The sequence below is a fragment of the Cygnus olor genome, chromosome 2, assembly GCF_009769625.2.
Source record: "Cygnus olor isolate bCygOlo1 chromosome 2, bCygOlo1.pri.v2, whole genome shotgun sequence".
Classification (NCBI taxonomy): Eukaryota; Metazoa; Chordata; class Aves; order Anseriformes; family Anatidae; genus Cygnus; species Cygnus olor.
This window is the reverse complement of record NC_049170.1, coordinates 60,964,610-60,990,378: the sequence shown is the minus strand read 5'-3', so window position 1 is coordinate 60,990,378 and position 25,769 is coordinate 60,964,610. Positions and strand designations below refer to the sequence as shown.

General features: G+C 37.0%; 1 protein-coding gene across 1 annotated transcript in view; it reads left to right on the top strand.

Moving 5' to 3' along the window:
• The window catches only part of POU6F2 (POU class 6 homeobox 2), a 307,800-nt gene that overhangs the window by 118,585 nt on the left and 163,446 nt on the right, over positions 1-25,769 (top strand). The window contains exons 3-4 of the mRNA XM_040549009.1: positions 303-394; positions 1,361-1,589. Of these exons, the coding sequence (XP_040404943.1) occupies positions 303-394; positions 1,361-1,589 (321 nt within the window). The remainder of the gene's footprint in view (positions 1-302; positions 395-1,360; positions 1,590-25,769) is intronic.

Genomic DNA, 25,769 nt, shown 5'->3' with positions numbered 1-25,769 from the left:
CCGCACACACGGAGTGCTCATGTACTGTATGTAAATTGATGTATAATGCAACTCGCATTAGCTGAGTTGATGATAGCTTCAGTTTCACTGCTGTCAGATTTTTGTATCTCCTTGAAAGAGTTGGCTGGTCTGAATGAATGTTAGCATAATTTATGCAGCTGATAAGTGATTTGAGTGCTTGAGTTATTGATAAAGCACTTTAACATATCATTTTCAGCTTGATGTTATGTGACATCAGAGTAGAAGATAATGTGCCAGTCCTCAGGCTTGGTATTAAAGACGATCTCCTCTTTGAATTCTAGAGGCCAGAGGAAACACAGTGCTGTCTGATACAAGCCCAGGTGACCAGCACCAACCCAGTCAGTCCCATCCTGCATTCCCTGTTGGACCTCAGGTCAGTATCTTTCCTTTAAACTAATCGGGGCATGCAATTTGATGAAAAGTGACTAATTGTGATTGATCATCTTTTATCTATGTAATGTGGAAAACGTGATTCTATTTGGCTGCATTCTGTGTTACAAAAAGGGAGCATGTATGTATGTATCTTCTGTATGTTTTAAAAGGTATTTGTCTGGAAAGATTAGCTTTTTGTATGTTTTTCCAAAATAAATGTAAGCAGCTTTGCATATTTAGGAGGTTAAAATATTTGAACTTCTCATAGATGTTATTTTTGAAATACAGGTCATGATTTAATATTAAAAAGCTAGTGCAATTTTAATGCAACCTTATTGGCTCTGACAGTTCAGCGTGTCACACACAGCTCTTGCATTAGTAAAGGCATTTCATTATTTTTTATGCCAGATATTTATTTTCTTTACGGCAAAATGTAAGCATAATAGCACGACTCAGTTAAACCTTTTAAAAGATTTTCCATATCGCTTCATAGTTTTTTCCAAGTTCAACCATACTCTAAGAAGATACTTAATGTTCTTCCACTTCACAGGACGGTCTTGCATACTGCTTGGTCCACACAGCTTCTGGTAATTGTTGCTGTAGTGTAGTCAGCTCCTACCAATCAACATACAACTGGGAAAACCTGTGAAGTGTTGGCATTTAGATATTGGTAGGCCGACTTGAGTTAGGCCTTCTTGTGTTCATGAATTATTTTCAGTGCCTGTGTAATGAATTTTCCAGTCTAGATTCAACTGGAATTGCTACGATGCTATATGGCAGATAGGCTTACAGCTTCAGTCTGTCAAGTTTGTCAAAGTTTTTTGGGTTGGTAAAAAAAGTATGTTTGAAGATATTGGAGGCAGGGCATGTCTATACTGGAACACTAAAGGATCCCAAGCAGAAGTATTAATGTGTAATACTGAGCTGTGCACAGTAAAATAAGCGTGCTGTCTGTGTTTCATTACAGCCATTACTGACAGCCCAACAGTTAGCCTCAGCAGTAGCAGGGGTGATGCCAGGAGGCACTCCAGCCCTGAATCAGCCGATCCTTATTCCTTTCAACATGGCTGGGCAGCTGGGGGGCCAACAAGGACTGGTCCTAACTCTACCTACAGCAAATCTCACCAACATCCAAGGGCTGGTAGCAGCAGCTGCGGCAGGAGGCATCATGACTTTGCCATTGCAAAATCTACAAGGTAAGTCATCTTCAGCATTTTTCTAGTAGAGTCTTTTGCCTGTTTGTGTCACTTTGTCTCTTTTAAACAGAGCAATCTCTTTATCCGATGAAATGTTGCTCTTGATACTTATTGAAAGTTAATGCTTGGATTGGTTTTGAATACTTGAGAGATACTTAAGGGATAGTTGCATTTTTACAAAACTGGAGTGGAGGCTGGATTCTTACATTCTTTAGGTCAGTACTGTAAAGTACTTGAATGATTCATTAGCCTTTTCTGTCATCAGTGATCAATGTTCTTTACTCACAGTTCAGTTGAAAATTTCAAATAGCAGCATGAAGACAAGTACTCTGTTTCACCATTGCTGATTAGAGTAGCTGAATGAATAAAGGCAACTAAAAGCACAGTATTGCATGAAAATCACTTTTTAAAACCTTTTATTATAAAATCAGAGTTTCCTCAGTTAGCTGCCATTACTGCCCAGGATATGCATTCTTGTACTTTCTGTGGGAGGTCTGCTTTATCAATAAGGTTCTGCCATCTGTCATCCAAGCTGTTTGGAGGAGTTGCATGACTCCAAACCACAGAAGCAAAAAGTTCGTCATTGCAACAGTCCTACACTAAGGTATTTGCTGTATTCTCATGGCCTAAAATCAGACTGAAAAAGCAGTTCTATGAGACACTGCATGCCTGTTTTCCCCTATCGTTCTGTGCTGTTAGAAACAGTACTCAATTGAAACACATATGTTATGAAATACAGATGTATTTATTTAACAGTCCTAATTATCTTGGTTGCTTCTCAGAAGGCAGATGCTGTTGAACAGAACTGAACCAAGTATAGTTAGATAAGAATTAGCCAAAATATTACAAGAGAATTGTACAGCTTTAAAGGAAGAGGATGGTAAGGAAGTGACTGTCCAGTGTGGAAGTAGTAGAGGTGTGGGCAGGAAATATCAAAATAAAACTTTAGCTCCTTCAATTTGTTTTTGTTGTTGTTGTTTGCTTTGTTTATTTATGTATTTATTATTTCTTGCTGACATAAGTGGTAGGAAGCGTTTACCACAGACAAAATGGTAATTTTATTAAATGAATGCTCTACACTGCACCCTAAGTAGTTTTTGGGTGATTATGCTATGGTTGCTATTGATTACTTGATGAATGGTTTGAAGCACCAAATCCTACAGGTTGTGAAACGGCAAAGGGAGAGACAGCTCATGTGTTGAACAAACTCCCTTATGAACTACATGCACAGTACTCTCACCTGTTGGAGCAGCTACTTGCCTTTACCTTGTGCATGTTTTAAAGTTTAATGTCAACAGACCTCTCTTATCATAGTTGTAAATGGTTTTCACTTTAATGTTTAAAATAATGTCTCTCTCATACCATTAAGCTGCACCGAAGAACCTGTCATTCATAAATCATAGATGAAAAGGACACACTAATGCACAAATTTTGCTTGTTTAAAATTTGAGAGTGCATGTAAAGTAGGGAACTGAAGATTAAAAAAATAATGCAGGAACAGGAGTGGGTAAAAGCAGATATAACCAAGTGAAGGGGAAGTGGCTTTTTAGCGTAGGTGGATGATGAAATCTTAATGAAGAAACAGGCATTATAAAAATGTATCCTTCCACTCTGGAGTGCTCCAAGTTATGTCTGCTGTGTATGTAGTAGTATAAATAAACATAAGCTCGTTCAGTTCTTACGTCATTTATTCACCCTGCGTTACCAAACTGGTAGGGATTAAGCCAGGCAACCTTTGCTCTTTAGTTTACCTATAGGTATGTAATTGCTAGCTAGAAGGTGCAACTCTGCTGCCAAATAAATGTATCAAGCATTGACTTTATTAGGCAGAAAGTTTTCCTCTGTAGTCTTTACTGGTAGATACAAGCATGGGATCAAATAGGGACTTGCTTGGTCATCAGGTGCATTCCCCGTCCATGAGTTAAGTTAGCTGCTTTGCTGTTTGTCTGCTTCTCTCCCCTCCCCTCCCATTCCTCTAAGCACCTCACAACTTTGTATATACACTTGCAATATCCAGGTGACGAAAGGAATTGCCGTTGCCTTTGTTATTTGGAAGTGGAATTGATGCACAAAGAAACGAAGTAACTTGGTTAATATAGGACTTAAGAGCCCTAAATCACAGTTGTAAGCTTCTCTTGCTTGCTATATAGCCCACTACCCACCCAATGCATATGTGAATGAAGGTAAGAGTTTGGTGAGAATGCGTTTTCTAGAGAATATCTTTAGCTGTGTGATATCATCAGTTCTGTTGAAATGACTGATTTCTGGTCCATGTGTTTCATGGTTATTTGAAAGACAATCATAGCGTGTGCGTTCCATTTTGTAACCAGCACTTTTATAGGTATATTCATAATATTCAAGGCAGTTTGGGTAGTTCATGCCCTGTGTGTGAAATCAGACCATATTCATCAACTTTCATGTCTCTCAAACCTTATAGTGACAGTGTCAACATAGATGACTGAGGGGCATGTTTTCATACAGTTTTCTAACCTTTCTCATCACTCTTGTTGTTGTAACATCTCCTTTCCCTAAATTTTCAGTGCAGTCAAACATAGATGTCCAAAGCTGCTGTGAGCACATTCTTTTCCAGTTTTGTTCTCTCATCAGTAAACTTCTAAAACTCTTCATCCCAAACTAGCCTTGCCACTTAATTGAGAAGGCACCCTAAAGACTTTTTGAATGATGCATGAATTCAGAAAAACTGTGATCTAATGGAATGCTTTAATGGGTGTAATTCCACTAAATTTTGTGTGATGTGTGTATATATTTAACTGATTTTCTTCTTGGGGACTTTCAGCTCTGGTTCAGGGTGGTAAGTATGAGACCTTAGGGTGATAGGATGAAACAACTTGCTTGCGGAAAGAGAAAAAACATTCAGTGATAGGAATCATAGATATGTTAACTATTTGAAAAGAGAATACAAGAGTTCTTTAAAAATTTGAGACATTGGTAAAATGGAGTGATTAATGATATGAAAATTACTCTCAAAGTACGACTTATTTAGTGAAATTACCTATTCTTCAGTTGTCAGTTACCTATAAATAAGTTTGTTTTTTTTACTTTTTTTTTTCTGTTAAATTGTTGAGTTGCTGTATGGGTCTAATCCACCATTAAGTCAATAGGAATTTTGTTGCTGTAAGTGGAGAGAGGTTTAAATTGTAAGCTTCTTTTAAAACTATTTTTCTTGATATGTGCTTGATTATTCTCTGTTCATTACAGTGTCATTTGTCATACACAGTGCTGCACCATATCTGTTCCCTGAGCAAAAAAGTCAAATGTGTGTGAACAGAAGTAAGATGAATGTGTAAATTCTTGCTGTGAACACTTACATAGAAATACATTTTCATCGGCTCCTATTAAGCAAATTTAATATGCACAAGGAATATGCAAAGTATACAGTTTACTGAAATGCCAGGGTGTTGGTGGCAAAATAAAGCCATCTGCTTTACAGTAAACAGAAACCTCTGAACATACTACAGATTCACCTGTGGAACTTTGGCTTGCCATCAACAGTCTTTTGATGAAAGCAAATAAAATCAACAACCATATCTTTTTATTGGAATCCACTAAAAGTACTGAAGGTAAGAGTTTAAACACCATCCAAGAAAGTTGTTATCCCTATTCCCAGACACATACAAACCTGTTTTGCTCTGACCATTTCTAGAATTATAGCTGGAGCAAAGCAGTGCTTTTCTAAACAGCAAAAATCTGGAGGTATCACAATAGCAATTGTGAGGTTGTGGGAAGGGAGGTAGATACCCTACAGGATGATGTGTTGCTTACCTGTAGCTTTTAGTCCATTGCTTCTTGGCCTGTCCTTATTGAATAATGCAGAAAACACTGCCATTTTATCACCCAAGCAGTTGTTCATCAATATACATTTTTCTGACTTTGGGAAACATTTTTCTGGGCTGAATAATTTAAATTTCTGCAGCTCCTTTGCCAGTTCAGTTTTCTCTAAGTTTTGTTGTTGCTTTTGTTTTTGTTTTGGTTATCCTTCTCAATGGTCTTTCCAAGGGACTATTTTTAGAGCTTAATCTCAAAGTATTCAATAATGTCCTGAAGCTGCTATTAATGGAAAAGAATTATCTCCTCAAACCCATCTTCCTTTTCTAGATCAGTGTAGTATTTCTGTATATCTGAATAGAAAGATACTTTTAGGGGGGCTGAGTTTGTTCTGTCTTATTTTCTGAAGATATTTTTAGCCCTCATGAGTCCACGTTGAAATCACTGAGAAATGAGAATGTATTGCAGTGCTGAAGAGCTGTTGTTCTCAGACTGTCCTCTTGTTTTGTTCAGTTTTCCATGACAGCCAATGAAGTTTTGGCTAAAAAGTTAATGTTATTTTAGCTATCCTTTTAGTAGGTATCTATATTTTTGAAATGAGAAGGAACTAGTGCAAGTGTCATTTTCCAGCTCACTGCTGGCCACACAGCCTATGTGGATAAGACTTTGGGAATGGATATGAATTTGGGAATCTCTCTGTGAAGGGTTGGCCCAAATATATTACATCACATAACAATGGCACAACAGCATTTTAGACTTTTCCACCACAGCAGAGCTTGAATGATATTTGAACCTCAAAAGAAATCAACAAATTGGAGATTCTAGCCTCGTAGCACGGAAGCTTCATGTGTTTTATTTCCACTACACTTTGTACTGTTCCTAAAGTGGGTGTCAATAATTTATTTCCAAATCAGAGTTTCTCAATCTTGAGTTCTGAAAGAAATGAGAACAAACTATCTCCCCAAATCATTAGAGAAAGGCTTCAGTGCTGAAAGGAAGCCTTGCATGGCTGAAAATGTGAAATCATTAAATTACATTATTTAAACAGCAGCAGGTCATATTTTAGCTACAATACCATGGAAGGGGAAATGTATTAAACATCTCAAGAGCTAGGAGACAGCCATTAAAATATACTGATATGGGTAACAGTAGACATAGATAACAGTAGAAAAAATTTAAAAAGCTTTGTGTTTGTTTTTTTTTGTGTGTGTGTGTGCATGATCAGTCAAAATGAATGTTGGGTAAAGACATAATGGTAACAAAAAGGGAAGAATGTATTGTTTACATTTATTAGATCTTATTTCATCTGAACATAGATTTGTATCATTAATTGTGCAGCAGATAAAATAAAAATGCTCTGTCTCCATTCCCCCATGTACACAGACCTTAAAAATCAGAAATCAGAGAGAGATGAAAAATAAGAAAGACAGAAAAGAAGTAGACTACAAACCTCAATCGCTTACTGATCTAGAGTCCAAATTCCAGTTTTTAGAACATTTTCTCCTTTTAACTAAAGTGATGCAGTCCCTATTCATTTGTATTCCCCTTCAAGTAACATGAAATAGCTTTCAGAGTCTACAGAAAGGCAGTGTTTCACTTATGTATTTAATGAGCACCAATGTCAGTAATAATCAAAATGATGTTTCACTTAGAGGAATAGTTTATTCTCAGGTACTTCTGCAGTGTACTAACATAACCAGAACAAGAATGACAAGAACCAAGAAAAGGAGCTGCACTCGCTATCAATTTCAGTGAAGCCCTCAAACCAAATATACCTCCACTACCACTGTACAAATGCGCATAATACAGTCACTGGGAAGGGCTCTCATGCAAAGAAGGGGTTAACCGCTAATCTCCCTATCTCAGTACATGGAAAGAAATAGGAAAGATCTGTGCATCCTTAGGCATAGTGTGGTATACACAGAGTGCCTATGGATTAGCAGCCACTAGAGGTGGCTTCCTCAGGCTGACGGCTGCATTCCTTCCAAATTGTGCTGTACGGGAACTGAAGTAACAGGCAGAGAGATCCCTAAAGACGGAGTATGTAGAAGGTTTTGTGCCTCCACCTGTTGGCCCAGGAAACATACTGTTTGTGAGGCCTAACATTTGCTTTTGGGGAAAAAAAGGCAAAAGCTGCCTTTGGAAGGAAGTATAGAAAGAGCCTTAACAGTCTGATTTTCCATTTGTGATGTTTTTCCCCACCATACAAGACTTCTCCTGTGGGAATGATGTGGTCCCATGTTAATTGTTCATCTTGTTCAGTGGCAAATTGCTGCCTTCACAGAAGGAATGTGAAAGGTTCAGGGCTTTATTAGCTGCTAGTTGTTTATTGATCACTCCCAGTGTGTTAGCTATTTGTTGTTTGGATTTTTTTGCCCCGTAAGTTAAAGGCCTACCATCAGAGGCATTAAAATGCAGTAGTATTAATGTTTGTATGTTCTGTTGTTGACTTCCACCCAAAATAGACCTCAGACATGCCTGTTTTTTCACTACTAGTGGCTATGGAGCAACATTGTTGAGGAGTAATGAAGTGATGTAGATCGAATTAATTCTGAAATCAAAGTGTTCACACCTACTTGAACTTTGCAGGCCAAGTTTTGTCAGGGTCTAAGTTTCCAAACTTGTATGCCAAGAAGCAGATGGGAGACACAGAAGTGGTCTGCTCCTCTCCTGAGTTTCCACCCAAAACCTACTGGTTAACTACTCTCTAGCAGACATGACCCGTAGGCTAGGAGTTGTGGAGTGCCTGGTGTTGAAGACCTGGGCATTTCTGGGAATGTACCCCTTTATTCAGCATGAGTTATCCTTCTAGACCTGACTCAGACTGATACTGCTTCTGGCAGGAATATTCTGTGTGCAGGGTTATAAATGAAATTTCTGTCAACCAGAACATGGATGCATTTTAATGCTGCTTTTAAAGTATATCTTTGCACCTGTTTCCAGGAGCCTTTAATCTTCTTCTTGAATTTAGACCGTGACAATTTAAATTAATGTAGAGAAAACTCATTCCAATAATGTTAAGCACTTAACTTACTGTAATCTTACAAAAGCCACAAAATTGGGAATGCAAGTAAAAATCCTAGCTGGTGTTCATCACTCTGTTCCTCACCTCTGCATTGTAGCATACAGGCTACATGCACTGGTGGATCATATGCAAATAGACAGGTACATCCATATGGTATATGCATATATGACTCACAGGCTGATCCAAGACTCCTAACTGCAATACAGTGAGTCACAGAAGGCTTACCAGGATGGATTTGCAGCCTTCACTCTTAATTTCCTTGCATTGGTGGATTTAAGTCAGATATTTATAGTCTTTGTGGTTTAATTTCCTTTGTTTTCCTATGGTGTTTGTATTAATAAAATCCCAATGATTCATGCTTTAAAAACTCCCTGGATAAAAACCCGTGTTCCTGATAGACCAGTGAGATTCTAATCAAGCACATATATATTTAGGGACTCACAAAAACAACAAAGTCTTTATTGACCAACTGGGTTTACAGGCATTTTTAATAGTGTAAATTTTGAATCCATGGACCATACAAGTTAACACCCTGGAAGCCAATTTTTTAAATTAAATTTCTTTGAAGTCTACAGAACCACAGACCTCTTTTTTGTTGTTGTTGTTTTCTTTTGTTTGTTTTTATTGTCGTGGTAAGTTCTGAAAATGTCTTGTGACTTTCTTATCACAGCAAGATTATGCATTTTGAAACTTTTTACAGCATCTTTTTCTTTCTTGCGAAAAGTTTCTGCCTGCCACTCAGATTGGTTTAGAATGGAAACAGGGCCTGTCTGGTGACATCACAGAATCATAGAATCTTTTTGGTTGGAAAAGACCTTCAAGATTATCAAGTACAACTGTCAACCTGACCTACCAAGTTCCATCACTAAACCATGTCCGTTAGTGCCACGTCTGTGTGTCTCCTAAATGCTTGCAGGTATGGGGACTCCACCACTTCCCCAGGAAGCCTATTCTGATACTTGACCATCCTCTCCATGAAGAAATTCTTCCTAATAACCAATCTAAACCTTCCCTGGCACAACTGTACCTTGTCCTTGTGCTGTATCACTTGTCATCTGAGAAAAGAGATGTGAAATCAGAAACGATGCAAGTGAAACTTGCTTGGCTTTTCTTGTCCCCAGATCTCCATGTCATTTTATGTCCTTTGGATAGAATCCTCTACCCATGGAGATCTTTATGCCCCAGTCTCATTTTGCTACCGATCCCTGAAGCTTTTTTCATTCCTGAAACTTTTCGTCTTTACAAGTGCTCTGACAGATGGAGCAGAGAGCAGAGTCGCAAGGCCTGTGTTCTGTTCCACCCTAGACATCTTACGTGAGGGCAAACAATTGACACATTTTCTACAACTCTTTTACCACCTGTAAGTGAATGCTGATTGTTAGTGCTATGCTTTCCTACAAAAGTGGCTTTAAATCCCTACTGTTAAATGTCCTCAGATGCAGCTAAGTCTTGATTAATTGTACCTTTAATTCTTAAATTTTGTTCTGGTTCATAGACCTAAAACAAGCTAGGGGCTAGGCCCATTAGTGAATTCATTTTCTGGAATAGTAAGGTGAATTTTCCTTATTTGGGACTTGCTATCCAGCCAGCAGATGGATTGTAAATTTTCACCAAGGCTAATAAGATTCATCACAGTGTGGATTCTAAATCTGTTGCCTTTCTTGTGTTTATTTGCTTATTTATTTTAAGATAAATATTGCTTTTGTACTTACTAAGCTTTAGATTTGACATATTCTACAGACTCTTCTTTCACTTAGTTGTTATATTTTGTTAGAATAGGTTATACGATGTTAAAAAGAAATCTTTGGCATAAAAACAAGCTTCTCATCTCAATTCCGTGATATAATTCTGTTCAAGTTGATGCTGATGCTTTGGATTTACAGATTTTGACCCTTCAATGTCTTTCCCTTTTCTTTTCTCAGATACTATTTCTCCAATCCCTTTCCTCATCTGGTGCTGGTTGTTCCTGTCCATCCAGTATATTCCACCTTGGTTTTTAAAGTTATTCACAACCCAAATATTCCTGAATGTATTTTATACTGTGCAACTGATTTCCCATTATATCAGCAGTAATAAATGAAGAAGAGGTAAATGGCTAGCGGTGATAAACCTGTTGTAATTTTCCCAGTATATTGGGCTCCTGTATGTTAGCAGATGCAGCTGTAACAGGACACGAATCCTGTCTAAAAAGCAAGGAAATGATAGTAGTACATTTTCAGGAAATTCACTTATTGGCAAACTGTAAGTTGATTCCTTTATTTTATTTATTTTTAAAAGGTTAAAACCTCTCGAGAACAAATTCTGTGTGGGTTCTCTGAAAACTCTAAGTCTAGCAACCTGAAAAAGCAATCACTTTCAGAGTCTCTCTTTGAGACTTTAGCCTTTCCTTTCCCAAATCAATGCCTGTGAGCTGTAAAGGAAGACAATGCTCCCCTCCCGGCATTGTAGCATGTTTAAAAAATATTCAATCCCAGCTCACCCCACCTCCACCCCTGCCTTCATTTTACTGGTAACAAAATCAGATCTTTAAATCTTTGTTTTACCCTGCTTTAACAGGACTGGTAGTTCAAAGTTATATCTTATGAAATTGCATTTATCTAATGTGAGAACCTTGGCCAGTTGCAACCAAAATTAAAAACATATACTATTTGTTCCATATGTCAGAAGAATATCATTGGTTGTAAGTGCAAGACTTATCAAGTGTATCTTTATGCATTTATATTCCCACGAGTGCTATTATTTTACAATTTCTTAGTGGTATTTATATATATTCAACATATGACATCAGATAATTTGCGTTTGCTATGTTTGTAAGATAACTCACAAGGGAGAAAGTTGTATTAAATAAATAATAGAGATAAATTTTATACTTACATATATTTCAAAGCTAATGCAGCTAACTTGCAGTGGAATGGTAACATGAAGACACTGCGCTATAATTTGATTGATTTGTTTTGACAGCAGCCAAATAATTGAGAGTGAAAGGTGTCAGCACAGATGAAATATTGTATAAGCCACATTCAGGAGGCAACCCCAGCAGCAATAGCAACTGGAGTTTTATTTCCTTTGATATCACACTGTTACTCACTTCCAGTTTATTATAAAACCATGAAAGGTATGCAACTTTATATATGATGGAGACTTTTATGGAGAGGATAGAAACAGAAGTTTGTCAGGTACTTGAACAATAGGTACTGACAATGGGATTTATGTTGGATACAATATACAAGGGTAAATTATCTTAATCTTTCCCCCTGGTTTTCTCTCTTCTTTTAATCCCTTTTTACAGGCTACTGCTTATCTGGCGTCTTACCTCTAGCTTGGAGGGTAAGTGACTCCCTCCAGAGCAACCATCAGTGTCAGTCTATGGATTGCCTGGCAGGGGACTGATGCAAACGCAGTGCTGCTATTACCCTCCCCAGCAGTGAGACTTGGTTTCAGTTCACCTCTTCTGCACAGCAAACTATACCCATTCTGGCTAACTGGGACAGGGTGAGGTTTGTCTATCTGCCTTATAGTATCCTACTGTACTGCAAGGAATACAAAGAATTATAGCATCTTTTGAGCCTGAGAGAGTGTAACTGTGCAAGTAACCTAGTACAGAGGGTAGCCAAATAGACCAGCTGAAATAATTTCTGAAAGCAAAATGATTTGAAAATCACTGTTGGTCCTCCTTAAAAGGGTACTGAGGAAGAAGGAGGGTGTACCTGTAAAAATACAAACCATAAAGCTTCCTTTGTCCTGAAGTCTCATTGAATTCAGTGGGAGCAAGGTAAGAGTTTGAATTGAAATGTATATGTCCTGCCATTCATTTCAGAAATGCTTCATTAAGAAGACATAAGTTGATGTGAATGACAGGGGCTCTCAGAAATGAGCTCTTCCTCATGCAAAACAAAACAAACTATGACAACCATCATGTTAACAAGATCAGGAACTCTTGTGGCTTTGTAATGTAACATCTAATCTATATCTATACCTATACCTATACAAATATAATTATCTTACTTGGAGAAAAGTAAATAACAGAATGGGATGAGATTGCCAATACAGAGCAATTTATAAACAGTCACATTCCACTTATATTTTCTTTGTGTCCTGATCTGATCATTTCACAAATGGCATGGTGGAGATTAGAAATCAAGGTTGAGAAACCTAAACTTACTGATATTAATAAGGGAAAAGTTTTTTTTGAAGTGGTGTAGGAAGGCAGGAAGTAAGCCATTGTTTATAAAATAAATCTTACTGTATAGTAGGCTGCATCAACTGAAGTGTTTTGGTGTAGAGCAGTATTGCATACGTGAAATGAATCCCCATTTTCACCATTTGCCTCATGTTAGTTTGAGGTGTTTAGACCAGATTTATTTTGGAGGAAACTAAACTAGCAGCTCTGTTCCAGGCGCACACCAATAGTATTCCAGAGCCAGGTGGAGACACACAGAGGTCCAAACCAACAGTTGGCCCTTTGGACAGTTTCAAGAAGAATACATTCAGTGTAAGAAACCAGAATAACTACAGAACAATGCAAAAACCCTGAAATGCAAGTAGAAGAGGATAAAGGGACTCCAAATCAACTGTCTCCATCTAGTGACCCACTCATGCTGCACCAAACCACTTGCTAATATTCACATAGCCATAAAACCTGTATTAGTGGTTCAGAAAGAAGTAACTGATGACTGGTACTTGCAATGAAAACACATCCTCCATTGCTGATGATTCAGAGCAATGTTATTTAGGCAGAGGCTTACATTAGAGCACTGAGTCCCCATGTTGGAGGGTTGTGTGGCTCATGTAATAAATAACCCTGCCATCAGCACCTGCAGAGTTAAGCTTAACTTGGCAGCTCTGATTTTAGCTACCACTAACTGTAATGTTCTGCTTAGTAATTTTAGGCAAAAAGCTGAAAATGGAATGCCTAAATGTATATGCATATAAAGCTATTCATAGGCATTGAAATAAGCCTGTAAACATCTAAATCTGAAGTTCGGATCTGTACTTGCTAGAAGAATGTGATTTACAGTGGAATCAAAGGCTTCCCAAACATCGTGTTTTGTGTATGGATGTTAGTCTCATCTAGAAGTACTAACAATTCATGAAAACATAGATGGTTGAAAAGATTCTCAGTAGAGTGCATGTGTTTTAGAGAGAAGACTTTCCTTTCCTTTTCTTACTAAAATGCCTTCAGATTTTTCTTTTTCACATCCCAGCTTGTACTTGTAAGCAGGTGGATCTAATTATACTGGCCCTGTTGAGCTTCAGTCTCATCCAAGAGCTCCTAGTCAGTAACCTCTGGAAGAGAAACTCCTCCTGAGAACCATTTCACAAAGTGATATAAAGAGACAGAGGATCTAGTTAATGGAAAGATGCTCAAGTGTCTAATGTGCTTTCTGGTCACAGTAATTGGGATGCCTCTTTGGTTGCACACCCCTTAATCATCAGCTGCACTTGCCAATACGTTGCTAACTGAACAAAAAGACATCAAAAGAAATATGAGAGAAAAATAAAAAGAAAAGTGAGGGGTTTGTTTGAAGAAAAACAAACAAACAAAGCACAGCCTTCTGGCTAGTCAGGCAAATGGAAAATAAAGAAATAAAAAAGTAAGCTAGCCACCCAATTGAACTAGCTCCTAGGCATCTCCCACATTAAATATTTTTGTGGGTCTTTTACCGAATAGGTTAGATAACCCAAATAATTACTCTTTTTTTTTTTTTTAAGCTAAAGTAATTAACTGTAGAAGTCTTAATAGAGGACTAGACAGGTTGTCTTCATTGTAATCCCTGCTCGGTAAGGATTCCACTTACTATTAATAGATGTGTTTTGGGTTTTCTCTAAATAAGGAAGCAAAGTAAACATTTTCACTCACACCTTGTATCTAAAGTAACTCCACATCATTGTTACAAGTGGTCAGCTTTAAGTGGTGATTGTGATATGGCAGCACAAAGCCAATTCCAGAGGCCCTCAACATTCAGTTTTAGTGAGGCAGATTCACATGAGAAGTGCCGCTTGAGGCCCCGTTGACATTTGGGAGTTTGAGTTTTAAAAAAAAACAATGAGAAGACCCTCAAGGTTTGGCTGACTATAACCTGCAAATAGTTTGGCAAGACCCTATTTACAGAGACTGTTCAAGAGCCTTTCCCTTCCCCCATTTCATTGTTCAGCACTGACACATTGCATTATGAGAACGAGCCCCACTTAATGCAGAGCTACTTTCAATTGTCATGAGCACTCAGTCTTATTTAAACTGACACCCTCTCCATCACCCCCAAGCTAGAATCCCAATGTCAGAGTGCTTCAAGAAGTTGGGATTCAAAGCTCTACTGTCTTGCCTAAGAGCTGTGATAGAGTGATGCAAAACGGCATGCAAGAGAACTTCGGAGATGGAAGGACAATCCCAAAGCTGGAGGGAGATATGTTAGAAATGGATGTGCCAGGTGAGTAGAGGAAAAGAGAGACAGCAAATTGAAAGGTAGGCTTACATATGAGTTCAGAGGAGGAAAGAGACTTAGAGGAACCATATTCTTCTCTTCGTTTGGATTCATCATTTCATTAGACTTCAGTGATGTGGGATCATGCCATTAGAAAGGATTATAATTCCAGCATGTTCCAAGAGAAGATAGTGCCCTTCCTTCTCCCATAACACCAGGTTGCTCTGTTGGTGTATTTGTCTCTCAAGGTTTGATGCTGAGTTTCTCTAGCAACAAGAACATGTGCAAACATTTTGAAATTAAACAGCACAGAAATTCCTGGTGTGAGGAAACGTAGTCTACCATATAGAGAGTAAAATGACCACATGATCAATCCTTTCTGTTACTGATTCAGCAAATGCTTATGCATGTGTCAGCTTAGGTAGTAGTTTAAGTGGTGCCATTAATTATTTAAAAGGGTCACTTTAATGTTCACTGTTTAGTAAGGTGAAAACTGAGGCACAGAGTAGTGAAATGACTGTCTGATATTTCTGAGTAGGACAGTAGCAAAGACAGCCATAGAAACCATTCCTATGTCCAGTCCTGCCAAACTTATGCCTATAGATTTGTGAGGGGAGAGTGCTGTGTTTAAATTAACGTAAGAAAATAACATTTCAGAGCATACCATTCTTTACTGGGCATTCATGTAAAGCATTTCTTATAGATTGTTTTAAAGGCTGAATCCTGCTTGTCTCACAGGCATATCTCTTTGGTTTTGGGGTAGCTGCTTCCAAGAGTAAAGTTAGTAATAATATTCAGCCGTATATTTTAGCGCATTCCTTGAGTTATACAAATGCTCTGTTAGAACATGAGAAAAAGAATGATATAAGTAACCACAGCCAATGACTGGGCCATGAATGGTTTTCCTCCCTTTCTTTCTTTTCTGTCTTCTTTCGCCTAGAGAGGAACATGATTGCAGTAGGGGTTTGGGATTAAGTAATCATATCTACTTTCTGAAAATTTAAAGCAGTTTATATTCCTGCCTGAATTTTTGGTTTAGGAACAAATATCATTATCATGAAAGACATTTAGCTCTACATGCAGTTACATTTAAAAAATGCACCTGCTTTTTAAAGATGGGGGATAGAAGAGGGAAGGGGGGAGTACCAATACTTGGGTCTCATGCCAGACTTTAATGTAAAATTAATTCCTTTAAAAAGATTTTTAGAAAACCACAACATTTTTCTAATGTGCATTAAGAATGTTGGAGAGCTCACTGAAGCATATGCTTTGAGCTTTCAGGAGCAATCTGTAGTCAGGCATTTTAAATGAAAATTGATTTGTGATTTACATGGTCAGTGGAAAGAAAATTAACTTATGGAAGGTTGTAATGAAATATTAGACAAGTAAAAAAGTAGATGGTGATCTAGTGGAACTAAAAGTCCCATCTGGAAGAATTCTGTGACATTTTTACATTTATCTGTGTTCTGCATGAGTTGTAATGTTAGTGGTAATTTTATGGGACTGAACTGAAATGAAAAGGGTGTTATCACAGATTGCCTACAATATAGGATTGTGTTCAGTGGAGAGTCCTGTATCCTTTTCTCCATTTTCCTATAATATGACTCATTGCACTTTTTTCAGCTACTGTTGTTGAATTCATTCAGCCTTTTACTTGGGGTTATTAAAGAAGAACATCAAATGCTCACAAATACAATCTAACAGCACATTTAAAAGCAACACTGCTGCTTCCACTTACTCCTGCATAGTTGAGGTGCTGTCCAGGGGACTCGTTAAAATATATACTAAAGGAGCAAATGTTACCACTCTGAAACTATGTATTAACACACATTCAAAATTATTTTCTCTTTTAATTTATGAATCATCAGCATAGTGAGAGGAAAGAATTAAAGCTTCTTCAGAAAACATACTGCCATGTATGTTTCTATTCCTCTATTCCTTTTAAACTCTGATGCTCAGTGTATGACATTCTTGATTGCTCTTGCTGTCAACTTCTTGGAGAATGAAGGGAAACATGTCAGTACAGCATGATGTCATACTCCCTACACTCTTCTCCTGCTTCTGTAATAGAAAGTCTTCCTCCTGTTTCAATAATCCAGACTTTATTGGTATTGGAAAGAGGAACTCCTAACAGATAACCTTCCTCCTCCTTCAGTCTCCATATATGACAACTTCTGATTTATCCTAGTTTATGTGGTTTGAAATGTAAGGCTATGATCTGGCAAAAGATTCATATTCTATAGAATCAGGAAGATCTGTTAAAGCATTTGGTGAAATTAGTTCCATCATGGATTTCAAAGACATCCAATTTTCAATACCTAGAGAAAAATCTTTCCATCAAAGGCTTATTTCCTTCTGTTATTAAATAAATTAGCTTTCTGTCCTATCAAAATCTTGTTTGTTCTGGACATTGTCTTCCCTTTCACAGAAGAGGTGTGTTAGATTCCTTAAGTAGGTGAAACTAGACTTAATGCAATTTATTTTTCTCTGTTCCTTTAGCAAATATGTCAGTCTGATTTAAGTGCATTCTAAGCATTCTAGTTTATTTGAACTCTAAAGGATTTCAATGTGGCTTAGCACCATGCAGTACTTGGACACTGCCAAACAAGCACAGATTGTAGACTTATACCTCTTCTTTTTACCTCCTTTTTTTTTTTTTTTTGATGGTTTGTTTGAGGTTGTTTGGTTTTGTTTTTCTTTGTTTCTAACAAAGTTGGAGAATATGGTTAAAGTTGCACTATGTGCATATCACTGCTAGCTGAAATAGTCTTAAACATCACATTGTGCAACTCATACTGCAACATAGTATGTACAACTGCATTACTGAGGAAAGTAGTTTAAAACACATTATTTCTCAGGAAATTAATTTTGTAAGCATGTTTGTAGGAGGTGAAAATCTATCATAAACAGTATATATGTTTTTCAATAGAATGATGTGGCTAGTAATGGTAGAGCAGCCTTTCTAATCACAGGATACTATAAAGGTCAATATTAGGTATTGGCTTTCCGTCCTGTCCATCTGAAACAATATACCATAGTGAGTATAATCAGTAAATGGAGGTAAATGAACCTATTAGAAACATTAGCATTGCAGAAAGACAAGATTTGAGAATAGATGTTAAGTGGATCCTGCAGTTGGTAATTGTCATCCAGGGAATAATTACACTAATTAATAGCTGCTAACCCAAGACCCTTGTGCCTGTGACTTTGAATGAGTTAATGATTGCTGCTCTAGAGAATGTATTGCTGGTAGATTTTCAGTAAGTGTCAGCAGAGTAAAAAGGCCCCAGGGAACAGACTTGGGCTCTGATGATCTTTAGGGTCCCCATTTTTACAAACCACAAGTACATCACTGAACGATCAGATAACGTCTCCACAGACCACAAAGCAGTGAATAGCGGTTGGGGATTTTCGAATGAAGAGATCCATTTCACCATAAAGTTCCTGATTTGTAAAGTTAATATTAACTTCATGTAACCTCAGCCTTATAGCACTTGCAATCAGCAGGTTTTTCGTCTGAGGCTGTGCTTCAAATGAACCACAAAAGCCAATTTTTTTCCATTGTTTTTCCTCCTGACCCTAGTTAAGTGGACTCTGTTTCTGCTGAAGTTAATTTAAAATGGTACCAAATCTATATTGACATAATTTAATTTTTGTAGGCTTTTAAAGACAGGAAAGTTTATTTTACATAGAAGAATGGGTTTAATTCATTTGGCTGTACTGTTCTCCCTCTTTGTCTCTCTTTTCTCCCCTCTATGCAATAAAGTATATAAGACCTGTAATATCCATAAATTCATGACACATGATGTAGCCATCTTCTAAGGGACAATATCAGTGACAATTCTTGTTTTTGTATCATTAAAACCAATAGTTGACTGGTGTCAAAATAGCAACCAAACAATTCTAGTAAAATCAAGATTATGTTCATTAACAATGTTCATTACGTTCATTGACAATGGAAGGAGAGCTGTATTTCTCTTGTTCTTTCAGTCTGTGAGGGAACGGATTTTTAATATACTTCAGAATATTAGTCCATGGCCTTTGATCAGATGGAACAACACAAAACGAAGTACTGCCCCACGTTGGAGCCTTTTTTAAAAAAACAAACAAACCAAAAAAAAAAAAAACAGCTAACAATAAAATATTACAAGGTAATATTGTAATATCCTAAGTCCATGTTTCTTACACTACTTGATATTCACTAGTTGATGATTCCTCATATGTCTTCAGGGAGTTAGAAAAGATCATAAAGTTAGATCTCCTCATGACTTCATTTTGCTGCTTCTGATGCTTTTCCATGGCCCTCCAAACGAGCAAGAGAGGTTCTTAGTGCTAATGTGAGATGTTCTGGTCTGAACTGTTAAGCCGTTAGTTGACAAATGTCCTAGTCATTAGGTAGACAAATAAAAGTTCTTATAGAAAAATCTATGGAATATTCAAAGAATTGGAAAAAATTGTGCTTTGAACCTACAACCCAGAATATAAATATAGAATCTGTACAGCACTTCGAAGCAAGAACAAACATTGAAATAACAGAGTGAAAATGTGCAAAACAGTTAAAGAAACGTATTCCTTTGTCAACTAAGTTCATTAGTACTTATAGTCCTTCCAAAAGATTTTATCTCTGAGAGCATGTTTAAAAATTGTAAGCATTTTAAGCAGTTCATGTTGCATTATGCCATGGCAGTAGCGATGAAGCTCAATTGTCTTTATCTTCACTTACACCCATGGGAAGGGTGGGGAATAAAAAGATAATATCAGGGCTAACTGTAGGTCTGATTATCCTCTGTAAGGTAGGAAGAAAATGAACTACATTTACATTTTGTTGTGTTAATACAGGATGTTTCAAGGATGTTAATGTCAACTTAGTAAGTTAAAAGAATCCCAAAATGTTGTAGAACAAGAAAAGAATCCTGAACAACAGAATATTTTGTGGGAAAGAACAGAAACTCAGTGGAAGATACTGTTCATGGAAATTGCAACCCGCTCAACAAGGGCAGTATAAAACAAATGACACTCCAAAAATATGCCAGTTGTCCAAAAAGGTGGATATTATGAACAGCAAGGAAGGAATAGGGAATTAATACTTTGGAAGTGAATAAGAGAGCTTAGCTTTCAGAACTACGGAGCAGTGCCTGAGCATTGGAATTCAGACAGTGGCACAAAGAATGGGCACAGGAGATACTGACACTGAAAATGGTAGTAGATCCCATGAGATCTCCTCATGTCAGTGCCGAGAGTGAGCCTGCACCTGGAAGACAATGGTCATAGCTCAGTGACAAAGTTAACTAGACAGTGCATAAACCCCTGAAGTTTGACATCAACCAAGCAAATTAGGTTTTTATTCCAGACGTGAAAGATTGTGAGACTTGTGGCCAAAGAGTACAAAGGACACAGATTGCTGCCTTGCAGCAAGATTCTATGATTCTATTTCCCTCTAAGTTGCAAAAAGATGCATTTCACTTAGAGAGTTCCTAGACTGATGTTGCTGAAACTAGGAAGTCAGAACTAAATTTCACAGGACTATGGCTAGAAAAGGTCTAGCCTCATGTTCTACAAAAAGCATGAACTTTCTTATATTCTGCCTACTTAGACCTAAAAGAGCTCTTACTGTCTTTTCTTTTTTTAGCGTTTTATACATTGTGCCTCAAAAGAGAGCAGACTGTGTAAGCAGGAAATAAATGTTTCTTTCCAAATTAGCATCATAAGGAAAAATGTCAGAGAAATCACAAAGTGAAAATGTCTGGATTTCAGATGGACAGAGAAACGGTAAATCCATATAGGATGTGAGGCACAAAAATATTAAGCCCAAAGTCAATGAACATTAATTGGATAAGCCTGGGATTAAGCAAAAATGTGAAAAGAAGTCTTGGCACATGAGAGAACGAGCCTGAAAATGTGAGAAAGATTTTCTCTGATGGCATGGTACATCAGAGGGTCTTTCCTGATCTCCAGTCAAAATGCTTGGCTAAATCTCATCAGCTCTGCCTTTAGGAAAGGCCATGCAAGTTAGAGGGGGAACAGAGCAAGTCTGTCTACATCCAGATGAGGGGGTACTTCTGGTTTGTGAAAATAAATATTCCCTTTTGCACATATGCCTCTTTCTTTGTGACTCACAAGAACTTGTCATCACTAACATCTTTGGAATAGGGTGGCAGTAATTCAGCCCATGAAAACAAGATGTCTGTCACAACATTTGTTGGCAGGAAGCAACATTTATGAAATTAATAATTGAATGTGACAGTAAAAATATTTTTTGTGTTTTGAGTGGGAAGTGGGAGAAAGGTTGTTAGTTGGAAGTGAGATGGAGAAAGATAAGAGCAGGAGATTTTTCTGGTAAAAAAAAAAAAAAATGCAATAACAAGACATTATGGCCCAAAGTGGGGCCATAATTGGTTCTGAAATTACTGTGCGTAGTAAAGCTGCATCAGCCAAATCTCACCAAAGGTGTATTTTAGCCAGTAAGAATGTAAGAAGGGAGAAGGATTTGGTACTTGGTTTATGAAATTGTTAAGACTTTTAAATACAACTGCTACCATAATACATAAGTGACAAACCAGTCATTATGCTAGATTTTTAGCAGTGTAACAAATTTCAAGACATTTCAGAAGCTTCTTTCAGATAGAATTCCAACATTTCATCAGCTTTTCCAGTGCTAATCTCTCTTCAGTGAGGCTGTACAGCTAGTCACCATAAAAACAGGCTTTCTGAATGTACTTTTAGTTGTCATTCCACCTAGCACCAGAATGCCAAGAAGTTTCTCCTTGGTGTACCTTGTATCTTGCAAGAAACAGGATTAGGATTCCACAGTGATATGCCAGAAATTTCTATTATGAAACATTTTTGTAAACAAAACAAATTCCACTGAGAAATATACAGATAACATTCTCTCTCTCTTTTTTTTTTCCTGTTTATTTTATTATTATTTTTAATTAGTGCTCTCCACAGAGTGTTGAAAGTTATGATAAATGTTTCCTGGAGCAGATTTTTTACCTGTAAGTCTGAGGAAGAAATATGCATTTAAAGAGGTTGCTTTGTCTTTGGACTTTGAAGGAGATTTAAAAAATATTCTCACTAAATTCTCTATAGTTTCTTTTCTCCAAAGAAGTATAGGATATCTAATGAAGGAAGTTAATTCTAACATTAAAACTGGGCTAAATTTTTGTGTATGTGTTCATTATTTTCTAAACTACATGACTTCAAACAGTTAAAGCACCAGGTTCAGCCAATATGGAAATTCAGCTGAATTTGAAATTTACTATATGCTGTTTCTGCTTTTCATTTTTTACCATTTCACACCTTGTCCGCATCTCGAGCAAGCTTGTAAGTTTCCAACGCATACATTTCTTGTGATGATATATTGTCCTGGTGGAAAATTTCATTTACTGGCTGTGCCCTTTGCTGAACCTGTTGCTAGTCAGGGAACATGATAAGCGTATAAGTAGCATGCTACTTCATTTATCATACATCGTTTTAGACACTCAAATATCTCATATACAATTCTGCATTCTGCACCAAGGGAAACTACTAAATTTGCAGGGAAAAAATCTACAAATAAATTGTCAGTTTATAATATATAAATGTATCATCCTAATAAAAATTAATCATAGTTTATACTAAAACTGTAAGTGCCTTCTTTTTTTTTTTTTTTTATGGCCTTAGTAACCACATGTTATCAAACACTAATAGAAAATATCTGGCTTTTGTGATTTGGTGTAGAGCAGAATTGAAAGATATAAAAATACTGTCTATTTTTAATAATTGAATTACATTGCAAATAAATCACAGGCTTGAAATATCCAGCAGTGCTAAGACTATTCTGCTCTCCTAGTGTTTCTCTCTAGTTTAAACATTGACCATGTCTTATAAAACAAAAACAAAAGCAGAGTTAGATTCAAAAAGCAACCAGAACAACACCAACAAAATCCTTTAACGTTTAAAGAATTTAGAACTCACTAGAAATAAAACAATTGCAAGAAATTTAAAGTCAAATAAAACCAAACATATCTGATGTACTGGCTGTTTCTAGCAGAGCAGGTCAGGCCTCCCCAATTTCAATAACTTGTCATCTATTGATTTCAAAGCTTCTTCAGGCCATCATTACAATTTTTAATACAGACCGCTTTTTATGTCCAACATAAAATAATCTACATCTTGTCAAGATTTTGCATTTGAAATGTTGAATGCAAAGCTCTGATTTATGTTAAACAGTGCTTACACTAATTACAGCCGTTCACTAAGATATTGGACTATGGAAAACTGTATCTTACATTTATATAGCACCTTTCATCCTGCATTCTTTAAAAAACTGCACATAAAAGAGTCGGTTCAGCTGCCTCTCATATATAAACATTTCTAGGGAGGAGTAGAAGCATTTAATAGCTCACAGTGACATTACATTCTAACTTTGAACTGGTTTTGAAGAAGCATTCATTAAACTGTTTAATTACCAGAGCTGTAATTTGATAAGGTTACCAGAGCTGATACAGATGTGTCTAGGGAAAATAGAGGAGGGAGAGAAGGAAAAGGAATAAAAAAACAAAACTAACCCAGATATCATGTGTCTCATCTGGGAAAAAAGGCAGCTGCATCCATGTTTGTTGGTGTTTTTTTGTTTGTTTGTATGTTTTTTCGTTTTTTTTCTTTCTTTCTTTCTTTCTTTCTTTCTTTCTTTCTTTCTTTCTTTCTTTCTTTCTTTTTTGGAATTAAAATTTTGGTTTTAGAAATGATGCTGGGTGAGATGATAGAGTAGAATCTTCAGTAGAGTTTTCCTTCAGCTTAGAGACTTTCCACTGTAATCTCCATCAGAACTGGTGTGCTTGGCATATGTATTACAAAATGTTGATATATAGGTGGTCTGAATATGAAGACTGTTTTTGACTTGCAGTCAGAATTTGTCTAGATGAAGAGGACAGAAAGAACTGAAGCAAAGTAACTTCCTCATGTAAGCATCATATATTGTAAACAATGGATGGAGAAAGAATGGAATAAAAATGGGCTTGTACAAAATGGTATAGCTGATCCAAAATGCCACATGAAGGAAATTCATACTGTCATTCACATCTTTTTGTCAAAGAAAGAAGTCACAATTTCAATATGACCCATCAACTCTAAATTTGAAATCTACAGCTGTGATTGGCCTGTAAGGGAAAGAAGTTTTCAAGGTTTATTTAAAAAATAACTTTTTTTCCCATTTAAAACTCATTCATAAAGAGATTGAAACTCAAGTCAGGTTCAGAACGTACAAATTTCCCTCTAGAATTTAAATGTAGGTCCGTCTGGAGTTGCCAGGAGACTACAGGAACTGATACTCAGAAATTTCTGGTATAGAACTGGCTGGCTTGTTGAGCTTCAACAAAATTGCTGAAATCAAGGGTCCCTTTTAGGTTTGAGTAGTTATGCTTATATCTATAAGCAGGAGATTACATCTACTGTGTTAGCTGGTTTTATGGTTGCAGTTTGTGTTCCTACAGCTCATAGATAAGAAAAAAAATAATGAATGGGTCATTTCTATATTTGATATACTTCTCTAACTTTGTAATTACAGGATTTGGAGGCGACATCTATCTTATACAAGAACTTTGCATAAGAACTGATAGTTTGACAATTACTGGGTTTCTTTATGAACAGGTACCTCAGGTCAGTGCAAGGAGACATAATTACTGCATTTAGTTTTCAGAAAGTGCTATGAGGCAAATGTGTGACATTAAAATGTTCAGGTCACGCAGTTGGTTTGCCAGGACCAGCTAGGATTAGGAAATGTGTGCTGCCATTAGAATGGCTTTAAATGTAAACAGCCTGGTTTCTTCCTCTGCAAAACAGATGGGGGCTCAGCACAGTGAGGAATCAACCTGGAATGGAAATAATTTCTTCTCACAGTGAACATGCCTCATCTTCCTTGCCTTACCAGCTTCTTTCATACGCTGTTAAAGTGGTAAAAGATGCTCATTCACTTTGCTCTTTTCAAAGTGCTGATAAAACACGGTGTATTTAATATTAGTATAGAAGACAGGAAAAAACTCCCATGTGCTATGGAGGAAAGATTGTCAAGATAATTTAGTCAATGATGGTCTCGTTTGTTCTCCTGAAAGATATCCAGGGCTGGTTAGTAGAACAGTTGATTTTATTGTGGTGGGTTTGTAGATTTAAAGATAGCCTTTGAAGAAAGACTGTGTGTAGTTACATTAAATAATAATAATAAAAAAAATGCAGCCGCCTATGGTTATATTGTGTAGGAGTAGTGGTTTATGTGCCCCTGACTTGTTTCATCTTGCCATATAAACATGCTGTAAAACCATTAATTAACATTTCACAGTATCCCTATTAAGTAATATTATATCCTTTTTTTTTTTTTTTTTTTTTTTTTAAGGGAATTGGTGTGCTAAAAAGTCAGGGAGCAATGGAATAAACATCTGCTTCCAAACTTTTTCCTACACAGTTCTCTCTTTCCTTTCTACATAGTATTTTCTTCCTTTCTCTGTTCAGAGTCTAAAAACACCTACAAATGGGATGTATCCCTGGAAAGAAAAGAGACTCCAGGATTTAGAGCTGTTTCTTTTAGAAGAAAGCTCCATTTTAAGAAGGCTTACCTCTCTCTTTCCCTGTTATGTATTCCTCAGGAACACCTTGATTTTAGTTGCTGTCCCCTTGATTTATGTTTCTGGAGACAAGTGTTTTGTGTTGATGCCTTAGATTTGCAGTACTTCCAGTTCAGAAAAGAGTGCTGAACAAGGAGGAGAACAGAGAGGGCTCTGTTACACTCTTACGGCAGAGATCCTTGGCAGAAGCAGAGCAATAGGATAGGCTTTTTTTAGGGCTTTAAACTAGGGTCGAAGGGGGAAGGGAATAAAACCAGGCACGCTGGTGATGAGCTAAGGGATGGTGTGCTAGAATCAAAGGGACTGTGTCCTAGTGAGGCCCTTCGGTCGGATACACAAGGTGCTGCAT